Raw genomic sequence first — 21,627 nt, forward strand, 5'->3', positions numbered from 1 at the left:
TTCTCTTGGGGCCAAACTAGATATGATAGTATGCACAGGTCCATCAGCAGCCTTTAGAACTGAACACATCAATTTTAAGAGGCTGTGAGGGCCAGTCCTATGTGCGTCAGGACCAGGCAATCTCATTCCCCACTACCTGTGTATTTTCAATTGCCGAAACAGCCATGAGAGGTCCTCCTGGTTCAATCATCAGGCAAGCAGCAAGGTAAAAAACAAGGTTTATTTACAGGGATGGCTTCCACAGTAATACATTAGGCAGAGAGGGCAAAACTATGCATACACTCACTTAAACATCATGCTCTCAACTGGTGTAACCCCCACAACTACGGAAACCTCAATAGTTCAATACACAACACTCATGTCATTTTTAAGTAGCCAAATGCTACACAAATGGTGTAGGCATCCATGGGCCATAACATCTAATTTGGCCCTTATTCTCTCTCTCTTCCTCTCACTGTGGCTCCCTGCACTCTTCTGTCCCAAAGCCCCTCCCCAGATGCCCTAGTTCTCTGGTTCCTGCCCCCATTTCCCCACATTTCCAGCATAACCTCTCTTCACCAAAGTGTTTGGTTAGCCTCCCCGGCTGCTGGTCTAGGGGGTTATCTTAAGGATATTTTTATTTTAAGTATTTTATTTTATGATGCTTTATTTTGGTTTTTTATTGCTTTTAACCTGTGCAAGCTGCCGAGAGATGCGGGCGTGAGATGGGGTATACATTTGTACAAATAGAATAAAAATCAACTCTCCCCTTTAGATGTCCAGCCTCCTCCTTTCATTATCTTTTATTCTGTTTTCCTCTCTCTTGTATTTCCTGCTTCACATAAAGGCCTACGTAAAATTGTAACTTCATCCACCATTTCCTCCTGCCCCTCCCATGTGCTCTATATTCTACTTCGTAGCCGCCTGGTCTGTGGACTAGGAGCAAGGGAGATGGAGATTAAGTGGGCACGTAATGGGAGGGCGAGAAAGAGAAAACAGACTCGACGGATACAATCCCCCACTCAAACATATTGAAACAGGGAATTATCAGTCTAATCTACCCGTTATTCTTGAGATATGCACACACATCCACACCACTCCCTTATGAACTAGCCATGAGCAGGACATAATCAGGCATCTTAATTATGAAAGATTAATAATGGTTTGATAAGGACTTTCCCAAAGGCACCTGGTGGGCCACTGCGAGTAGCAGAGAGCTGGACTAGATGGACTCTGGTCTGATCCAGCTGGCTTGTTCTTATGTTCTTATATTGGAGCATTAAAATAAAAACTGGGCACATATTTTAATCACCACCCTTTAACATTTCCTGCTTGTTTTGCCCTCAATTTATCCATTGGTAGTTTATTTTTTATTTGTAGTTTTTTAGAACAAGGGTCCCACTATCTTGTGGAAAAATGCTGCGTCAACCTGTGTAGACAAAGACTCAAGTCCATACAGGCCCAGAATTGGGGGTGCATTTCCTGCCTCCCATCCCTGGGTAAGAAGACAGAAGAATCTCTGTATGGAAGTAATTCCATAGTTTTAGTGCCACAGCCAAGACGATGTTTCCTTCAGGAGTTATCGCCCATCTAACCTCAGATGGTAAACCACCCTGTAGAGCTCCCAAAGATGATCAAAGTGAGAATCTATGTTTCTATTGGAGCAGGTGGTTGCCCCAAGCTAAATAGAGTCAATGCACTAGCAGCATGAATTGGGCTGTTCCCACAATCCAGGCAACTATATAGTTTTACCTCTCTGTGTATTCTCTGAGAATTAGTTAGCCTTTCACTCAGACTAAACCTCCTTCTACATTCCAAGCATTTACACTGTGTTTCTCCTGTGTACAGTAGCTGGCTGAGGTAATCATAATGAGGATCCACCTGAAGAGTATTCCACAGATGAAAGGGTCCCCCTCTGCAGTCCAGATTTGTCCATTTCTCCAAGATCTTCTCTTTCCAGTGCTGGCTGGCTTTCTATACAGGTGTGAGGAAAAGGAGGAAATTATGCAATACATTTGCATATTGTCTTATTGTAATTTAAATGGTGAGATGAATTTGGAAATTAATCAGTGATATGATTAACTGTGGAGATAACAGTTGTATTTTAAGAAAGCTGAAAGTAACCAGGGAGAGTTGAAGCATACCATTCCGGATGCTCTTGGTTCTCCTGTCCATTCTCTCTTTTAGCAAATATTTAATATAAATACAAAAAGGACAAATATATTGTAGAATACCAATAAATATATGTTTTCCTGCAATGTCTTGATTTTCAGAGCTACCCCATTAACCACTTCTATGGCATTATGCTTTATTCACGAACAAGAGATTTCCCCAGGACAAAGCCCATCTATTGTTTTTGCCTAGTGTGAATAAGCACATGTCTCATAAGGTTTGAGTGTTGGCTGAAGCAAGATCCACATTCCTGGCATTTAAATGGCTTCTCCCCTGTGTGGATTAGGTTGATGTCTAAGGAGGTTTGAGTTATGACTAAAGCAACTTCGACACTCCAGGCACTGATATGGTTTCTTCTTGTTCTGAGTCCTTGGGTTGCTTTGGTTTTGATTGAAGCCCTTTTTACATTCCCCTGTTTGTGTATTTTTATGTCTCTTGAGACTTACGCTGTGACTGAAGCTTTTCCCACAATCCAGGCATTTAAAAGGTTTCACATCTTTGTGAATTCTTTGATGGTTCATAAGTCTTTCGCTCAGACTAAAGCTCCTTCCACATTCCAAGCATTTGTAGGGTTTTTCCCCTTTGTGGAGCAGCTGATGTTTCATGAAATTTGCATTCGTTGTGAACTTCTTTCCACATTCTGAACATTCATATAATTTCTCTCCAGTGTGTATTCTTCGATGGATAGCAAGACTTGATGTCTGACTAAAGCTCTTTCCACATTCCAGGCAGGTATATGGCTTTTCACCTGTGTGGGTACTTTGATGTCCAATGAGGTTTGTGCTAGCGATAAAGCTCTTTCCACATTCTAAACATTTATATGGTTTTTCAGCCGTATGGGTTTTTGGCTGCTGGCTATGGCTGAAGACATTTCGGAAGGCTTTGTTGAAAAGATGCCCGATGCGCTCCCTCACGTAACATTTTTGATGATCCCACAACAAGGCAGTGATTTTACAATAAACCTCTTTCCACATTCCAGACATATATAGGGTTTCTCTCCTGTGTGGGTTCCTTGATGCACAGTAAGGTTTGACTTTGTGCAAAACCTCTTTCCACACTGCAGACATTTATATGGTTTCTCTCCTGTGTGGATTCTTTGATGCACAATGAGGTATGCACTATACGCAAACTTCTTTCCACAATCAAAACATTTATATCGTTTCTCCCTAGTAAGGGTTCTTTGGTGCACCTAAGAGCTGAGCTCTGACTGAATCTCTTTCCACACTGCAAGCAGTCATATGGTTCTCCCCTGTGTGGATATTCCAATGTGCTTTAAGGTTTGGTATGCTAGCAAAGCTTTTTCCACAAGTTGAGCATTCAATCCTTTTCTTTCTTTCCTGTATAGCTCCATGGTAGCTACCATTGTGATGAGCAATGGATTTACTGCATCCTTTATCCAGCTGGTTTCCCTCCTGGTTTTTGGGGACATCACGATTCCCAAAATTATCTTTCTCTTTAAAATTCATATCACTTTCCTCCAATACTTGACGTGTTTCATTTTCATTAACTGCATCCCACATATCCTGGGCTGAAACAGAGAACCCTGAAATAAATGTAAAGAAGAAATGGAAGACAAAATCAGGAAATGAGCCAAATGAGGCAATTCAAACTTCTGTGGAGCATTATAGGACACAAACAGTCTGGCTGGGACGACACCCCTGAAAATTTGGTGGGGAAATGTTTCTGCCACCAGTGAGACAACTGGATGACTGGCACTAACTACAGATCCAAAAGAGAACAGCAACTTCCCAAACCAGTCACTAGTTAAAAATGCTTTCTTTGATGCTCCTTGACTGCCAGTTGTTCTTCAAACCTTTGACCCCAGACTTCTGGGAGATGGGGACTCTGTTGGTAAAGCAAAGGACTGTGGGAGTTGTACTCCAGTTGGTCCCTCTTTACTCAGGAAAGGGCACCCTCTGGGCTACATCTCCCAGAGTCCTTCACTTTTTCTCATTTGTCATCGGGAACATGCTGCTCAATTATATATATGGATGGTGTTGAACATCCCATTATTTAATAAGCAAAAGCTTGTGCAAATAAGGCTGCCAACATCTCATAACTGAATGAGTGCTCTGATTGTATGTTCCAGCATTGCAGGGGGTTGGACTTGAGGGGCCTTGGGGTCTCTTCCAACTCTATGGCTGTTCCGCCGCGTCGCTTCCGCCCCTACGCCGCCAAAGAGTCGCGGTGAAGCCGGTTCGTGGAAACCCCACTGGCTATGCGGCGAGCGAGCAGGCGACGAAGCGACTCCGCCGCGAACCAGCCTCTGCGCTTCCGCCCACTCACGGTGATGCGCCGAGTTAGCCTGCTGAGGCGTCACAGCCCATGCGCCTTTGCACCCTCCGACCCCTGGAAGTTGGAGGAGGGACAGTGGGGGCTAACTGCACCATACGTGGCAAATCGAAGATGAAACTGAACAGCGTCTTCCGGTTAAGCCTTGATTCGCACCCAGCGCCATGAGCTATCCCTCTAACAACAACCCTCTTTAAAGGGTTGTTAAGTTTAGAAGCGACTTGGCAACGCCTTCCCTGGGGAGGGAAGAAGAGTCGGAGTTGCCGCTGCTGCGTTGCAGGCAGCGGGCGCCATACTATAAACGACAACCTGGGGGCTGGCACCTTTTGGCGCTGGGCAGGTCTGCTCATCGGACTTGTCTTGCATGGAAACGGCCTATGATTCTATGAATGAATCATCACTTAAAAACATTTCAACTACATGGACCCTAGAAGCTCTTCCCTTATTTTTCGATTTCGATTTCGAATACCTTTAATGGCATATAGATTGTTTAAGATTAGCTTAGCAAGATAATAACAGCCCTTTTTTACAACTTTACAATTTCTGGCGAAGTTAAATAATAACACCATTTAAAAAAAATTTATGCACCGCTTAACAGCCTGCAATGGTGGCTGACTTTTCTAAAAGACTCTATATAACCTTCTGTTTATCTGTAATGCCTTCACTTCCATGCAGGGAAGTGGGATTATGATGCTTCTTCCTACCTATCTCATAAAAGGGACAATCCAACAGGCATATGAGATTCTTGTTTCACTAGAACCCATGCCACACTGGCATTTCCTTTCTTTATGTGGGATTCCAAGGTGGCGCCCAAGGCTTCAGGAAGAAGGGCAGGGAGACATTACACCTAGCTAAGGTTGATTGCTCTACGCCACCGGTTGGCCTCAACCAGGAGATAAAAGGTACTGGGCTGCAATTAGTCTATCCATAGGTATTCCCAGAGAGATCGGGGGAACAGGTTTTATTAGCTTCCCTCTAGCGAATCTGTTGAAACTCTCTGTCAAAAAAAGTCTCTTCTTTGATAGCCCCATAGACCTCCTGCTCTGTTAGCATTAGCAGGTCCTCCAAGGAAATGCTGCCTAACTCATTAAGTTTGGCTTCGATTTTTAACCTCCACCACTGGGTTGTTATTATTGGAGGATGGAGCTGGTCCCTGGGATGTATAGTCCAGTTCATCTCGATTAAAACAAATCCTGGCCCAAAACTTGAATGTGCGGCACCAGGCCAGAGTTTCCAGCCGATGCTGGCCTTGTTTCTAAGCACCACAGGGCCAAAGCATAGGGGAACAGGAGACTGGGGCAAGCCAAGCATTTTATACAGAAACTATGACTGGACCCTTTCAACCACTCTGCTCCATGCCCCTATCCAGATGGGGGATCCCATAAAGGGATTTGTTGACTCACTTTGGCATTAAATGCTCTCAACGCTGCAGGGATGTATCCTCGGCCTTTCCCATAGAGGAAGCGTATAATGGCTGAGGCACTTAATTTAGCGGCGGAGATGGCCCGATTCCTATGTAGTGTCCAGGAGGCCCTATGATGGTAGGTAAGCCCTAGGTATTTATATGACTGCACCTGCTCAAAACTACTGTGGCCTATCCGCCAATTGGTGGCTTTCCATTTATGGGTAAATACCACAATTTTGGATTTATCTAAGTTAAGTTGCAAATCGTTGAGTGTGCAGTCAACTTATTTTAAAACTTCGTAGTGCTGACCTTACAACCTTCAATTCACTTTCACAATTGTTTGCAAGTGGATTTTGCTATTCTGCACAGTAAAATTCAGCTGCAAAGTAAATTGAAAGTGGTTTGAAAAAAGGGGTGGGGAAGAAAGTGCATTATTCTGTAGGTACGGAAGGGGCCTATAAGAAGCAATCTAATGTAGTCAGAATTACCACATCCTGGAAATTTACTGAGCACAGTCTGAACAGCCCTTAAGCAGACCTCATGGTAAAAGGGACAATAGAGTAAAACATACTCTGTAGATTCAATCTCTTTTAGTTCACCAGGAAACAGCCCCTCTGCAAGATTAATCTTTCTACAACCACTGTCCAGAACAGCAGAGAGACGAACATGGTATCTGACAAGTGAAAATGCCTTTCTATGATTAAGAATTTTTAATATATATATATATTTATTTTATTTTATTAGGTTTTTGTACTGCTCCTCCCCTTTCAGGATCAGGGTGGTTAACCAGAACTAAGGTAAGTAGGGGGGCTAGGGAGGCACGGTGGGGCAGGGCTCTGTGGGGTGGCAGCCCGGAATAGCCTGAAGTTCAGCCAGCTGCGAAGAGCAGCCAGCTGAACTAAGGTAAGGGGGGCACCACGGGGAGCAGGGGGAAGTGCCTGGGCATCATTTTGCCCCGGGTGCCCCCCCCCCCCCCCCCCCCGCATTCCAGTGAAGGTAACTTCCCTCCTGTACAGTGCTGGATTTATAGGCTTGGCAGGCTGAAGTTTAGGGCCTCAAAATCTAGGGGTCCTCCAGCCAAGGTGTATAATATTTTTGACACTGTTATAGACCTTCCTTACACGTGCTGTCATAACACACTATAGTCTCTAAACAATCCTTCAGGAATTTTCCTTGCACTCCCTTTCAGAATACTACTGTCTTAAGCTGATACCTTGACACTAGCATTCATTTCTGTATTGATTTTGTCCTGTCACCGAAGTAGACCCCACTTTGTGACCCCATTCTAGTTGTGGGGTGGGGGATTGGGAGGGGCCTCATGAGCAGAATAGCCTAGGGCCTCCCCTGATCTAAATCCAGCACTGCTCTTGTATTACAAAAGTTTAAGGGACTGAGAGAGAAGTTTAAACCTGTAACAGCAGCCACTGAAAAATCAACCCTTGCGGCCTATGACTACTTTCTAGCCCTAAAGTGCATTCATTTATCTTGGTGGAAAAGTCAAGAAGTTCTCTGGGAATTGGAATTCTCCAATTTTATTCCTTCTGCTATCAAGATGTTCAAGATGTATTTCTCAATTTGCCGACAGTTAGGGTACACACCAACTATACTGTCTTTTTTTCCTTTCACTGCTACATGATCATCTTCCCATCTAGAAAAATACTCACTTTCATCAGCTATAGTTTGGAAGAAAGTGTCCTTGGGCAATTTGCCTGGGGAAGCCTCAAGAATTTCTCTTGGCTCAGGGCCTTCCTGGGGTAAGTTCTCGTCTTTGATCTCTGTCATGGTCCTTTCATCTGTGGGAGACAGAGAACAGTGTAAGAACCCCCATACACTCAGTTGCAAGCTCCTTGAAGACAGGAGATGCTAAAGAGATGCAGAACAATGGGAGAGACAGAGGAGCCATCACACCTCAATATATCTAGTAATGGCCACAGGCATAGATGATGATGATGATGATGATGATGATGATGATGATGAAGTAAGTAAGTAAGTAAGTAAGTAAGTAGGTGGTGGTAGTAGTAGTAGTAGTAGTAGTAGTAGTAGTAGTAGTAGTAGTAGTAGTAGTAGTGGGAGGAGTTTAGATTTATACCCCGCCTTTCTCTCCTGTAAGGCAACACAAAGAGGCTTACAAACTCCTTTTCCTTCCTCTCCCCACAACAGACACCCTGTGAGGTAAGTGGGGCTGAGAGTGTTCTGAGAGAAATGTGACTGGCCCAAGGTCACCCATCAGATTTCATGTGTAGGAGCAGGGAAACAAATCCAATTCACCAGATAAGAGTATGCCTCTCATGTGCAGGAGTGAGGAATCAAACCTGGTTCTCCAGTCCACCGCTCTTAACTGCTACACCACACTAGCTCTCACTTAAAAAGGAGATTAGACAGATTCATGGAGGAGAGGTCTATCAGTGGTTACTAGCCCTAGTGAATGAAGGGAACCTCCATGTTTGGAGTCAGTCAGCCTTTGAATAGCAGTGACAAAATATCAGGGGAGGCCATTGCTTCTGGACTCAGTTGTTGTACCTCCAGAAGAACTGGTTGGTCACTGTGTGTGAGACAAGATGCTGGACTAGATGGCCCACTGCTTTGATTCAGCAGGACCTTTGTTCCTTTGTCTAATGTCATTTGAAGGAATTCTCAGGTGGGATCCATTGTGGGGGTGGCCTGGAAGATTGTTTGGAAACTTCAGGTAGTCCCAAATGCAGCAGGAAAGTTAATTCAAGGTGCTGAATGTTAAAACCTTATGAAGCTTGAGACCTGGGTTCTGATAGAATCACCTATAGTACTGCCTGGGCACTGTGTTCATATTTTTAGTTCCTCTTTTGTGCACCCCCTGCCCACAGTCAGAGGGGAAGGCTGTGGGACACTGGTTCTTTTCAGCCGTGTCTCTCAACTTTGGAGCACTTTCCCTATCAATGAGAATGAATTTTGTTAGACTTTGAAACATGACTTTTATTAATTTTGCCACAACAGACTATCCAATAACTGACCCCAAAGTGCTGCAGTTGTTATGACTCTGTTTACACGTCCACTTGAAATCTTTCTCCACCAACCATCTACTGCAAGATCTTTTCTCCATTCTGCAGTCCTTCTAGCATCTACCATTGCTCAAACTACAGGAAAGCCTTTTCACAGCTTTGGTCCTTTCCAACCCCAACCCCAACCCTCATCAGGTGCCACCCCCAAATATCCAGGATTTCCCCCAACCCTATCAGCATTGGAAATGTTTCAGCGGCTGATCGTACACTGCTGTTCTGCCACGCAGCGAGGATATGTTTCCTTTGTGGCAGAGATTCTTATGCAAACATGCTCATACTTATGGCACTGCTGATCCTGGAAGCTCTGCAGTTAGTAAGCATGTGAAACCCCCAATGTTTCCTTTTGTGTCAAGATTTTGCTCCTTCCAGGTTTTTCCCGCATCCAAGCCCAGAATGAAGATTGCCATCTTCGGGGGGTTTTCACCCTTTAAATCTAATATCGATATTCTTTGTTTTGATATTGTGCAGGCTGCTACCATTTTTTGCTTTTTCAAGAAAATGCAAGCATAAAAAAAAATAGTAGAAGCCTCCACAATATCAAAACAAAGAATATCAATGTTACACTTCAAGGGATTAAAACAAACAAACATAGCAATCTTCATTCTGGGCTTAAACGGGGGGGGGGGGGGGGTTTGACCTGGAAGGAGGGACAGGCAAGCTGCACAGCGAGCAGTGGGACATCTCCTTGAATGGAAACAAGGAACTGCAAGGAAACCCCACTGTGAAGGCACTGTGGGGTGAGGAGCAGCAAGGGAAGCACCCCGTGTATGTTTCCTTTGCTCTCAGTGTTATTGACTTTCCAGCAATAACTGTGAGTGCATCTCCGCATCAGATAAATTAATATCTGATGGTTTCTAATTTAGCAGGGGAATGTTTTCCATTTTTGCTTCTTCCTACCACAATGCCTGCAGTTCTCAAAGTGCATATATGTGGGGAAACTAGTTGCTCAGAGGGAGTGTAATTTCCACACTTCACACGCTCTGAAGGCCGAAGAACAAAGTCCCCCTAGAACACTGATGGCAAATCTTTTGAACTTGGCATATCAAAAATCAGGAAAATGCGTAAATTGACTCTTCTGGTGTGTCCCCTGCCCCCTCAAAAGAAAAACAATTCTTTACACATTCATTTATCTAAAAAAAATGCAGTCCAATTGTAACCCCCATGCCCAGAATGGGTTGGCCCAGAATGGGTTGACCCAGTAAGGGGGTGGAGACTCGGAGCAGCAGAGAGGCTGAAAGAGCTCTTTTGCAGAAGAACAAGGCTACCAGACTCGGACCTTGATTTCTATAAGCCCTTAACACCTTGTTAAGGGTTTTCTTTTGTGGTTGTAATGGGTGAGAGTTCTCCTGGAGACCTTCATCATGTTGCAACCTGTTCATCAAGCCCTTGGAGTCTTCAGGAGCCAGCCAACTTGCAAAGAAGAAATTGGACTTGGCAATATCAGTAGACTGTAAATAGAAGGACTTGAAATGCAACCTGAACAGGACCTTGAATTGTAACGTTAAATGTTGATGTTTTACAAGTGTTAATTGTAAAGAAAAGTAAACCATTTTGTTGTTTAAATTTGGTTCTTTGCAACTCATTCCAGGTTCTGCCCCACAGAACCCACAGAAGGAGGTTACACAATCATGTGCACTGCTATCCATTATTTAAAGAGACATCAAATAATGACAAAAATGACTCAAACGCAAACAGGAAGAGTAGTTGTTGTTGGGGTGTCACCCAAAACCTCGCAGCATGTCACTTTTGACATGCATGCCATAGGTTTAGTCATAGTGGCCAAAAAGATTCCCTCCTCCCCATTTTTTACTTTCATCATGAAGTCTGATAAAGTTAGCTCTGCATTTCTGAGATGTTCCGCAAGGCCTACGGTTCAGGCAGCTGTGACTTATCATCTAATCTGTTTCTTCCCTTCCCCATATCCTCTCTGCTATATTACAGGAAAAAAATCTTAAGATTAAGGAGATGTGCAGGTTTTTTGGATATTATTTTAGGAAATGACCCTCAGGGGCGGGCATCTTTTTTTTAACTGCTGGGAAGTCCTACGATACGAATTCGTTCACTGTTCTAATATTAGGTGCTATGTGTTATTACTGTTATTAATTGGATTACAGTAGGTTGGATTGTTAAGAGTGCATTTCATTGTTTTATTTGTATTATATTGTATGACATTACAGAATGATATCACTGTATTAAATTATTGTATGATATAAGATGAAACGTTTGGATTTATACCCCACTTTTCTCTCCTGTAAGGAATCTCAAAGTGGCTTGCAAACTCTTCCCTTCCTCTCCCCACAACAGACACCATATGAGGTCGGTGGGGCTGAGAGAACTGGCCCAAGATCACCCAGCAGGCTTCATGTAGAGAAGTGGGGGAAAATCCAGTTCACCGGATAAGAGTCCGCCATTCATGTGGAGGAGTGGGGAAAAATCCAGTTCACCAGATAAGAGTCCGCCATTCATGTGGAGGAGTGGGGAATCAAACTCGGTTCTCCAGATCAGAATCCATTGCTCTTAACCACTATACACCACTGGCTCTCTTGTTCGCTGCCTTGAGCCTGGCCTTGCTGGGGAAGAGCGGGATAGAAATCTAAAATAAAGTACTTCCCTGAGCAAAAGTGGGTGGTAAATGCTTTGGTCCATACCAAAGCCCCCAAACAAAGAAAAAAGTCATGTCAAATCTTTTATTAAATACCATCCTGCTTGCAGGTTTTTGAGTTCTCCAGCACTTTTTTTTTTTTTTGCTGCATGCTAAAAAGAAAACAAAAGGGAGGGAGGCAGGAATCTTTTTCATCCCAATGACCTTAAGGCCCCTTTGTTCTGTGTGGATTTGTTCTGCCTCCTCCAGAGTGTGTGAAGTGTGACTGGTATCAAGTGACACTGACTAGACCATGCCTAGGCATTCCGGGAATTCTGGGAGGAAGACGCAAAGACAGAAGCCATTCCATTGCAAAACTGAACCATTAAAACTGAAAAAAAAAAACCTGAAAAAAACTTTAGGAGACTTCTGAGACCAGACTGGGGGTTCAGGCACTGCATGGCAGTCTATCATACCAAAACCAAAGGAATGTACTTGTCCTTTTCTGAACAACGCTGGACAGTCATTTTCATCATCACCACTCCAAGTAAAGAATGTGAGGCCAAGAGGGGTCATATTCCCTAGTGGTCATCACAGCAACTCATTCCATGCCCTTGTTTTCCCTGCAGCCCCCCTCCCTCTAAATGAGCTAAATCCACCTACTCCAAAAAACATCAGTCAAGTGTATCCATGGCAAAAATGCAAAATAAATTACATTCAGCGAAAATAACCAAGCTTTTGAGACACCCCCCACCGGCACCCCACTTCACCCCTTTCTCCCTCCCAAGCTCTCTTTGCAACTCACCAGCTCCCTCCCAGTCTCTGAAGCATCAAATAGAAGCTGATTTGCTTTGGGCAGGAAGGGTATTGGAATACATTATTTTCTGCAGCCAATTCCCCCCCTCCTTCCTTCTGAATGCCCGTCTAGGACTGTGGCTCAGTCTCTTTAACCCTTAGAGAGGATCTCAGAACTTGTGTTATTAGGGAAATGAAAAATGTGTGTGTGTGTGTGTGTGTGTGTGTGAGAGAGAGAGAGAGAGAGAGAGAGAGAGAGAGAGAATCACACTGGACTTGACGGCCCTTGTGGTCTCTTCCAACTTTATGATTCTATGATTTTCTTACCAAACTTCAGGATTTCCCCACCACTAGCAACTTCTTAGCATTGCCAGCGAAGGAGCTCAGTATTTCTGCTGATTTTATGTCTAAAGTTCAAGGAAGGAAATCTAGAGTTTGAAACGACTGAGCACTTCCTCACTTTCTTGCGTAATTTACTCCAATCTGAGAAAATTTCTGGATCCTCATCTTAACAAGAAGGGCTTTTGTTTTTGTTTTGTTTTGTTTTGCTCCCCTAATTATTATTTAATGGATTTGTTTGCGGGTCTGAATTTTAATTGAACAGTGGATGCTTGTGAATGCATAACTAGCTGCTATTAAACGTCATTTGTTTTTAAATAATAATGAGCAGCATTAGAATTTTTGTTTTATTGCTGTGTTTTGTTGGACAAATGGCCTACATGCTTTAAGACTTAGATGGGAAATTCAGAGGATTCAATAAAAGGACTATTGGCTTCAGATGGGACCCAAAGATCCCCTGGCATTACAAGTGATCCCCAGACTACAGAGATGAGTTCTCCTGGAGAAAATAATGACTCTGGAGAGTAGATTCTTTGGCATTGTACCCCACTGAGGTCCTTCCCCCAAACCTGCCCTCCCCAGTAGTGTTGTCAACCTCTTGGTGGTGACTGGAGATCTGGAATTATAACTGGTCTCCAAGAGATCAGTTTACCTGGAGAGAACGGGAGATGGATTCTACGGCATCATGCCCCACTGAAGCCCATCCCCCCCCCCAATAAAGCCTCAGTATGGGCTAGTCCCTGGAATACTGTGAACACCACTACAACACTTTGAAATAGACAGATAAGCCCCACCCTTATATAAAAAACCCCCACTGACCACCAAACATAACTACATCTTTCCAGCTAACACCTGGAACATATAGAAAATCTATAGCTTACACTACAGCGATCTTGAAGCTGTGCCTTACTTTAAAGGTTATATTGTTAAGGATGAACAAGTTGAAAGTGAATGTTGACATGACAGAAGTAAAGCTGGTTGAGAAGGCTGAGGTCTGAGCAACATGGTGTGGGGGGGTCCTGCTGACATTTTTTTTTTACTGTGCTAAGAGCCGTGGTGACACTGAATCCAGCACTATTACTAAAGAAGTAAGTTAACATGGCTGCAAAAAGGTTATTCTACCAGTTTCTTTCAGTGTGGAAGATTACCTTGATTTGGCTAATCTGCCCATATTGATCTGCGCTATGGTTACTTCAAGGCTAGACTACTATAATGCATTCCACATGGGACTGTCCTTAAAAACAACCAGGAAACTCCACTTTGTGCAGAACACCACCGCCCAGTTAGTACTGGGCCCCAGGCAAGACAAATGTCACACCCATTTTGCAGAGACTCTATTGGTTAACAATCAGTTATTGTTTTCAACTCAAGGTTACCATTATCACCCACAAAGCCTTGAATGGCCTATTGTTAAAAGACTCACTTAGGTCTTGCAAACTGAGGGTTGTGGTAATTGGGTCAATCTCATGTTGGGTCTTTCTTTTTTCCTGCTGCCTTCAACATTTCCTAGCATTATTGTCTTTTCCAGCAACTCCTGTCTTCTCATAGCATGACCAAAATATGATAGTAGTCATATTAGATTCATATTAGCAGTCAAATTAGAAAAACCAGTGTGGTATAGTGGTTAAGAGTAGACTCTAATCTGAAGAACCGAGTTTGATTCCCCACTCCTCCACATAAGCAGAGGACTTTTATCTGGAGAACTAGATTTGTTTCCCCACTTCTACACTGCTGCTGGATTACCTTGGGATATTCTTTGGAGGCAGATGGGAAGCCTGGCAGAAGGGCGGATTGGCACTGCTTATTGACTGGGCCTGGGCACCAAGGCACCACTGGTTTGGCAGGTTGCCTTGCCTATTGGGGGTTGGGGGGAAGCAGGAGGGTGGTGGCAACCCAGTAGAGAGGCAGGCATCAAGGCACTGCTGCTGCAGCAGGTCATTATGGTGAGTCCTGCATGCCCATTGGCTGGGGGGTTTGTCCTTGGACATTCCATCTCTTAGGGAATTATGTGTCAGATGTTCTTTATAAGACAGCTCACTAAAAGATTACTGAGCTTTTGATTGAAAGATTGCACATTAGCAGTGAAGAGGAGATGATTAAAAAACTTCTCATGGGAGGTAACTCCTCAATTACAGTCCAGACTGCAAAATATCATGCAATATTACTCAGAGCTTGATGACTTCCATGAATTAATCCTGTAGATTTCCTGTTCTACTTGATTTAACTTTATTGTAACTCAGTTTATATGATTAGGTTTTGTTCTTTTTTTTAATTGACAAAAAGCTGTAAATAAATCTTCTCTTATTCCAGCTTTCAGGAGTCAAAGCTCACTTCGTCAGATGCTAGACATGACAAAGTCATATGAGCTTTGAAACCATATGCTTCTGGAAAATGTTATTGGTCTTTAAGGTGTTACCAGACTCAAATTTTGTTATGAAGTGAAGGTACAGTTGCTTTTATTACACTACCTTTTCCTTGTAATCTACTTCCTGTATTGTTTATAGCATTCCTGCTTTAGTTTGTAGTTCTCCCATTCAGTAATCCTAGTTCTACTGCATTGTTCATTGGTTGTTTTATGAAGGCCCTTTCAGCAGAAACCTTTTGAAATGAAATGTTTTGAGGCAGGAAATAAAACGTTCCCTCCATGGAGTTCTGCATTGTTTTTACCCCAAAACGTTTTATTTGTGGCTTCAAAACATTTTAAATGAATGTCCTTTTTAAAAGATTATTTGGTTGGAATGTTTTGAAAATGTCTTCAGTTGCCTGTGCAATCTCTTTAAGATGTTTCCCATGCCTCTGTGCTGTTCCCAGATTTCCTCCTGAGCCCCATTTTCTGAGCTCACTCCGTTTCCCCTTGCCTGTTTATTTGAACTATTTCTGTTTATTTTTTTATTAGGTGGGGGATTAGTCTTCAAAACATTGAGTATGTGAGGTGCAGAGAACTCTGTTTGGATTCCTTAGACTGAACTTCCTTCTACATTCTAAGCATTTACATTGTTATGTACAACAGCTGGATGGCACTGTCAAGTTTTGGATCAACCACAAGATTATCTCCCAGACTTTCCAGTGCCAGTTGGCATTCTATACGAGAGGAAAGGACTGCAGGAAATGACGTAACTCATTTGCATCCTATCTAATTGGAATTCCAATGGTTAAATGAATACTGTAACTTAAACTGTGATATGATGAAATCTGAGGCAAGTTATATTTTAAGAGAGCTGAAAGCACCCAGAGACAGTTACAGCATATGCCATTCTGGTTCTCCTGTCCATTCTCTCCTCAAGTAGACATTTTATTTAAGTGGGAGAAAAGACAACATTTAAAGGTCACAAATTAGCAAAATACAGATAACAGTACAAATAAAAATGTGTCTTCCTACAATGTCTTCCTTTTAGAGATATCACATTAACCACTTCTATGTCACCATTCAGTTTATTCTTATAATTCTGTAATCCCTATAAATAAAGAACAGGCTCCACCATGTACTCAACGTGTGTGTATGTGAACTGCCGTAAAGTCACAGCCAACTTCTGGTAACCCCAGCAAGAGGCTTTCAAGAGAAGTGAGTAGTAGAGAAGATTTGCTATTGCCTTCCTCTGCAAAGTCTTCTTTGGAGGTCTCCCCTTCCAAGTACCGCTTAGTTTCCAACATCTGATGCAATCGGGCTACACCATGTTGAAGCGTTACGAGCAAAAACTACCAGAGCATGGCCACACAGCCCAGAAAACCCACCTGAAGGACGTTCAGAATGAGCAACTCTTTGTGCTACACATATTTTCTCTGATGCAGACTCTACAATATGAAATGAGAATTCTGCTCACTCCAATGCTCTGCCCATACTAAAGGATTTACAGGTATGGTCACTAATGTTAATTCTCAAATTTCAGAGCTGATGTATCATACAAGCTCCCAAACAGCCTGAGCATTTAGACAACCTACCCATTCAAATATTTTATTCACGGACAAGACCTTTCCCCAAGGCTAAATTGATCTATTGTTTTTGCCTAGTGTGAATAAGTTCATGTCTCATAAGGTTTGAGTGTTGGCTGAAGCAAGACCCACATTCCTGGCATTTAAATGGCTTCTCCCCCGTGTGGATTAGTTGATGTCTAAGAAGGTTTGAGTTGTGATTGAAGCAACTTCGGCATTCCAGGCATTGATATGGTTTCTTCTTGTTTTGGGTCCTAGGCTTGCTTTGGTTCTCACTGAAGCCCTTTTTACATCCCCCCGTACATGTATTTTTATGTCTCCTAAGAGTTACACTGTGACTGAAGTTTTTCCCACAATCCAGGCATTTAAAGGGTTTCACATCTTTGTGGATTTTTTGATGATTCATAAGCCTTTCACCCAGACTAAAGCTCCTTCCACATTCCAAGCATTTGTATGGTTTTTCTCCTTTGTGAAGGAGTTGATGTTTTATGAAGTTTGCTTTCGTTGTGAACTTTTTTCCACATTCTGAACATTCATGCAATTTCTCTCCAGTGTGTATTCTTCGATGCATAGCAAGACTTGAGGTATGCCTAAAGCTCTTTCCACATTCCAAACATGCATATGGTTTGTCACCTGTGTGGGTACTTTGATGCATTGTGAGGTTTGTACTAGTGATAAAACTCTTTCCACATTCTAAACATTTATATGGTTTTTCACCTGTGTGGGTTCTTTGATGCATAATGAGATTTTTACTCTGTGTAAAGCTCTTTCCACAATCCAGACAGGTGTAAGGTTTCTCTCCTGTGTGAATTAGTTGATGTCTAATGAGGGTTGTACTTTGCACAAAGCTCTTTCCACACTGTAAACATTTATACGGTTTTTCACCAGTGCGGTTTCTTTGCTGTTGGCTGTGGCTGAAGGTATTTGCAGGCTTGTGGAGTAGATACAGTTGTTCTTTTGCATGAATTTTTTGATGTCTAACAAGGCACGATCTTACAATAAACCTCTTTCCACATTCCAAACATATATAGGGTTTCTCTCCTGTGTGGATTCTTTGATGCACAATGAGGTATGCACTATATGCAAACGTCTTTCCACATTCAAAACATTCATATTGTTTCTCCCCAGTGTGGGTTCTTTGGTGTACCCTAAGAGCTGAGCTCTGACTGAATCTCTTTCCACACTGCAAGCAGTCATATGGTTTCTCCCCTGTGTGGATATTCCAGTGTGTTTTAAGGTTTGGTATACTAGCAAAGCTTTTCCCACAACTAGAACATTCAATCCTTCTCTTTCCTTCCTGTACAGCTTCATGGTAGTTACCTTTGTGATAAACAATAGATTTATTGTTTCCTTTATCCAGCTGGTTTCCCTCCTGGTTTTCTGGGACATCATGATTTCCTTTCACTTCTAGGTTTGTGTCACTTTCCTCCAATACCTGATGAGTTTCGTTTTCATTAGCTGTGTCCCATGGATCTCTAGTTGAAACAGAGAACCCTGATAAAAATTTAAAGAAGAAATGGAAGGTCACATAAGGAATGGAGTCAAGTGAAGCAATTCAAACTCCTGTGGAGAATTATAGAATACACATGCTATGTCTGTGAGGGCACCCCTTCAAACTTTGGTGGGAAGATGTTCCTGCCACTAGTGAGACAACTGATTAAGTGACAGCAATTAAAAATCCAAAAGGACATACTAGCTACCTAAGAATGTCATTAGAAACCCTTTCTCTGATGACATGATAGGAATAAGATGATGATGCCTTGTGTGGGAGCAAAACCAGCCATCTTGCTTTGCTCTAAAAAACCCCTTACAACCTCTCAGGTAATAGGCTGCTTATTGGTTTGTCTCTCTTTCCCTCTGTTTTTCACTCAGATTAAAATTGCAAACATTGGAGATGAGGACTAGCAAAAAGCATTTGTTGTCAACTGATACAAATACTGCCATACTTCATTGGTTCCTGATTTTGTTTCCTTGTGCCATCATTTCTCATATTTTACCACAACCTAAAAACCTGGAGATGGTCTCATGTCTCTCAGGACCACTCTGAGGCCTAGTCAGATATGATAACGCTGAGAAAGATCCATGCCCACACCAAAGGAAAGCCTCTGCTATTCTGAACAGACAACACTGGCTAAATAAACTCAGTCTGCTTATTAAATATCAATAAGTGATATCACCACATGGGTCAATAATGACCCGGTATTTGCACCTTTACTTTTGTTACAGGATACACTGTTCAATTTCCAAATACTTAGGAAACATTAACTATTCCGGGTTTTTCCCCTCTTCACTATCCTCCAGTCTGGAAAAATACTCACTTTCATCAGCTGTATTTTGGAAGAAAATATCTTTAGGTGGTATTCGTGGAGAAGCCTCTTGCATTTCTCTTGGATCATGGCCTTCCTGAAGAAAGTTCTTCTCTTTGAACTCTGTCATGATCTTTTTCATCCTTGGAAGAAAGAGAAGACTGTTAAGAACCCCCCAAACCTCAGTTGCAGTTTCCACAAACACAGGAGATGCCGAAGAGGAGAAGAATGGGTGGGACACACAAGACAGCGGATACAGAATTAAGATCAGTACAGAGAAAATTCACCAGTGCAAAGAAAACTAGTGATGGGTGGTTTAAAAAGGGGATTGCCCAGATTCATGGAGACTAGAATTATCGGTGGTTACTAGCCATGGTGATGAATGGGAACCTGTCTAGAGGCAGTAAATTTCCAAATACCAGTTCCAGGAGGCAACATCAGTGGGTCCCCCAGAGGAACTCTTTGGTCACTTTTTGAGAAAGGATACTGGATTAGATGGACCACTGGTCTGATCAGTAAGGCTCTTCTTCTTGTGTCCAATCTCTTTTGAGGAAAAGGAATTCTCAGATAGGGTCAACTGTGGGGCTGGCCTGGAAGAGATTTTGAAACTTCAGGTAGAACAGAATGCAGCAGGAAGGTACATTCAAAATGCTCCTTTTAATCTATAAAACATTACATGGCTTGAAACCAGTCTTTGCATATTGTCCTGTCTGTGAAACCACATTCAATATGAATGGCCCTATCAACGGCCCTTCTTCATGCACTACCCCCCCCCCACACACACACAATTGGAAGAGGATGAAGGCTGTGGGATACTGGTCTTTTTCAGCCTAGCCCCTCAACTTTGCTTTCCCCTTTCCCTATCAGCTAGTCCTTTGATGATTAAAAAACCCGTGAGAAGGCTAAACTACAAATGCAGTAAATAAAATAAATAGTATGCAGGGTTACAACAGTGTAAGTCCATTGTGCAATGCAGCTAGATTAGAGTCCAGTAGCACTGTGGAGACCAACAAGAATGTTGTGGTATAAACTTTCCAGAATTTCAGCTCCTTTTGTCAAATACAAATCAGAATTGATATAGGGTCAGCTTGAGAACCAGTGTGATGCAGGTTTGATTCCCCACTCCTCCCAGACTCTAATTTGGTGAACTGGATTTGTATCCACAGGAAGCCTGCTGGGTGACCTTGGGCCAGTCACAGTTCTCTCAGAACTCTCAGTCCCACCTACCTCACAAGCTGTCCGTTGTGGGGAGAGGAAGGGAAGGAGTTTGTAAGCTGCTTTGAGTCTCCTTATAGGAGAGAAAGGTGGGATATAAATCCAAACTCTTCTTCTTGAGTTCATTCACAAATTCAAAACAATGCCCCTCCGCCCAGGACTGAACAGGGACATAGGACTGAGTGCTCTGGGTTTTCTGCAATGTGTGTCTGTGGTCTGGTAGTTTTTGCTCCTAATGTTTTACTTGCATCTATGGCCGGCATCTTCAGAGAGAAACATATCTTACTATGACATTCCTCTGAAAATGCCAGCCACAGATGTGGGCGAAATGTTATGAGCAAAAACTACCAGACCACAGACACACAGCCAGGAAAGCCCACAACACCCAGTTGGTTCCAGCTGTGAAAGCCTTCAACAATACATTGGACACTGGATTCTCAACTCTCTGGAGGTGCTAATTTTCTGTCCCCAAACCTTTCCCCTCTGCTTTAATTAGGCAGATTACAAGGTGAATCACCCCTCGCACTTTCTAACCGGGGTATTAGGATCAGAGAGATGAAATACTTGGGGGCGGAAAAACAATATCTGAAGAGAGACAAGAATCCAATGCCCTCATTCCAACTTGGCAAGTTCAGCCGTCTCACCTTGTAACCTCCATGCCAACAGCAGCACCCCCTCGCTCAGCAGACATTTTGGGCAGGGGATACAAAACAAGAGGTTCAAAGGGCCAACAAATGCAGACGATGCATTCCTGCCCCACTTAATCAGCTAAATTTGGGAATTCCAAAAACTGAGATCCACGTTACTTTATAGCAAAAATGTAAAACAAAAAATATCCCACGGTATTTGTCATTAAGTTCAGCAAAATAGCACAACCAAGCTTTGGAGAGGTTTTTTGTTTGTTTGTTTAGTATGCAAAAGGACGCACGATTCTTTCACATACTGAGGATCTCAGTGCCTCTTTATCCTGGGCAGGATTACATCCTGAACACCCCGTTTTTTAGGGGAGCCTTCCTGGCCATTGCTCCCTCTTTAAATTCTTCCTCAGTAAATGTTTCACCATTTTCCTCTCCTTTCCCCTCCCTCCTTTCAGCTACAAATAGGAGTAGCAGGAATCACATGCAAGGAAGGATGAATTTATCTTCTCCCTACCCCCACTTATTTCTGCAGCTGTATATCTTTCCTGCTCCCCCTTCTCTCTGCTTAGGATCTTGAATTGGAGAGCACAACCCCCCCCCCCCACCCTTTCCTCCCTCCCAAGCCCCTTTTAGCTCACCAGTTCCTTTTCAGACTCCTAAGCATCAAACAGAAGCTGCTTTGCTTTGGGCAGGCAGGAAATGGTAATAGGTGGATTTCCCAGGACATTCCCACCCTCCTTCCCACCTCTCTTCTCCCCCCCCCCCCACCCCCCCAATGCCCGTCTAGGGACTGCAGCTCAGTCTCTTTAACCCTTAGAGAGGCTCTCAAAACTTGAGCTCTTTGGAAACTGGAAAAAAAAAAGGATGGTGGAGGGGAGGGAAATCTCATTCTAACTTACTTTCTCACCAACACTTGAGATTTCCCACCCACTGGTGCAGG

The 21,627-nt window shown here is 43.0% G+C and overlaps 4 protein-coding genes and 1 long non-coding RNA gene across 20 annotated transcripts in view; 2 read left to right on the forward strand and 3 right to left on the reverse strand.

The window, feature by feature from the left end:
* Positions 1-21,627, reverse strand: part of LOC125428587 (zinc finger protein 883-like) — a 1,608,225-nt gene that overhangs the window by 1,057,764 nt on the left and 528,834 nt on the right. The gene's annotated exons all lie outside the window — the stretch shown is intronic.
* The window catches only part of LOC125428534 (zinc finger protein 345-like), a 770,962-nt gene that overhangs the window by 343,441 nt on the left and 405,894 nt on the right, over positions 1-21,627 (forward strand). The gene's annotated exons all lie outside the window — the stretch shown is intronic.
* Positions 1,015-21,426, reverse strand: LOC125428731 (zinc finger protein OZF-like). Of its 2 annotated transcripts, none has more exons than XM_048489333.1 (4): positions 21,326-21,426; positions 18,847-18,977; positions 17,456-18,022; positions 1,015-3,025 (listed from the first exon to the last, which is right to left on the reverse strand). In XM_048489333.1, the coding sequence occupies exons 1-4, from the start codon at positions 21,412-21,414 to the stop codon at positions 2,409-2,411; spliced, it is 1,404 nt and encodes a 467-aa protein (XP_048345290.1). In that variant the 5' UTR covers positions 21,415-21,426; the 3' UTR covers positions 1,015-2,408. The 2 variants fall into 2 exon arrangements, with proteins under 2 accessions (XP_048345290.1, XP_048345289.1); XM_048489332.1 differs by lacking the exon at positions 1,015-3,025 and adding an exon at positions 19,254-19,424 and having other exon boundaries at positions 15,852-18,022; positions 21,326-21,383.
* Positions 3,019-12,393, reverse strand: LOC125428861 (zinc finger and SCAN domain-containing protein 30-like). Its single transcript, XM_048489567.1, has 3 exons — positions 12,270-12,393; positions 7,513-7,641; positions 3,019-3,694 (listed from the first exon to the last, which is right to left on the reverse strand). The coding sequence occupies exons 2-3, from the start codon at positions 7,628-7,630 to the stop codon at positions 3,318-3,320; spliced, it is 495 nt and encodes a 164-aa protein (XP_048345524.1). The 5' UTR covers positions 7,631-7,641; positions 12,270-12,393; the 3' UTR covers positions 3,019-3,317.
* Positions 7,502-17,554, forward strand: LOC125428936. Its single transcript, XR_007243905.1, has 3 exons — positions 7,502-7,602; positions 14,909-15,042; positions 15,495-17,554. It is a non-coding gene; the product is annotated as an uncharacterized LOC125428936 (long non-coding RNA).

Source organism: Sphaerodactylus townsendi, linkage group LG03, assembly GCF_021028975.2.
Source record: "Sphaerodactylus townsendi isolate TG3544 linkage group LG03, MPM_Stown_v2.3, whole genome shotgun sequence".
Lineage (NCBI taxonomy): Eukaryota > Metazoa > Chordata > Lepidosauria > Squamata > Sphaerodactylidae > Sphaerodactylus > Sphaerodactylus townsendi.

Bases quoted from the DNA above. Each gene is read 5' to 3' on its own strand.
- LOC125428861 (XM_048489567.1), bottom strand. From the start codon at position 7,630: ATGACAGAGATCAAAGACGAGAACTTACCCCAGGAAGGCCCTGAGCCA. The intron at 3,695-7,512 runs GTGAGTATTTTT...CATTTATTTCAG, and splicing joins CCAAACTATAGCTGATGAAA to GGTTCTCTGTTTCAGCCCAG.
- LOC125428731 (XM_048489332.1), bottom strand. From the start codon at position 18,976: ATGAAAAAGATCATGACAGAGTTCAAAGAGAAGAACTTTCTTCAGGAA. The intron at 18,023-18,846 runs GTGAGTATTTTT...AATTTTTATCAG, and splicing joins CCAAAATACAGCTGATGAAA to GGTTCTCTGTTTCAACTAGA.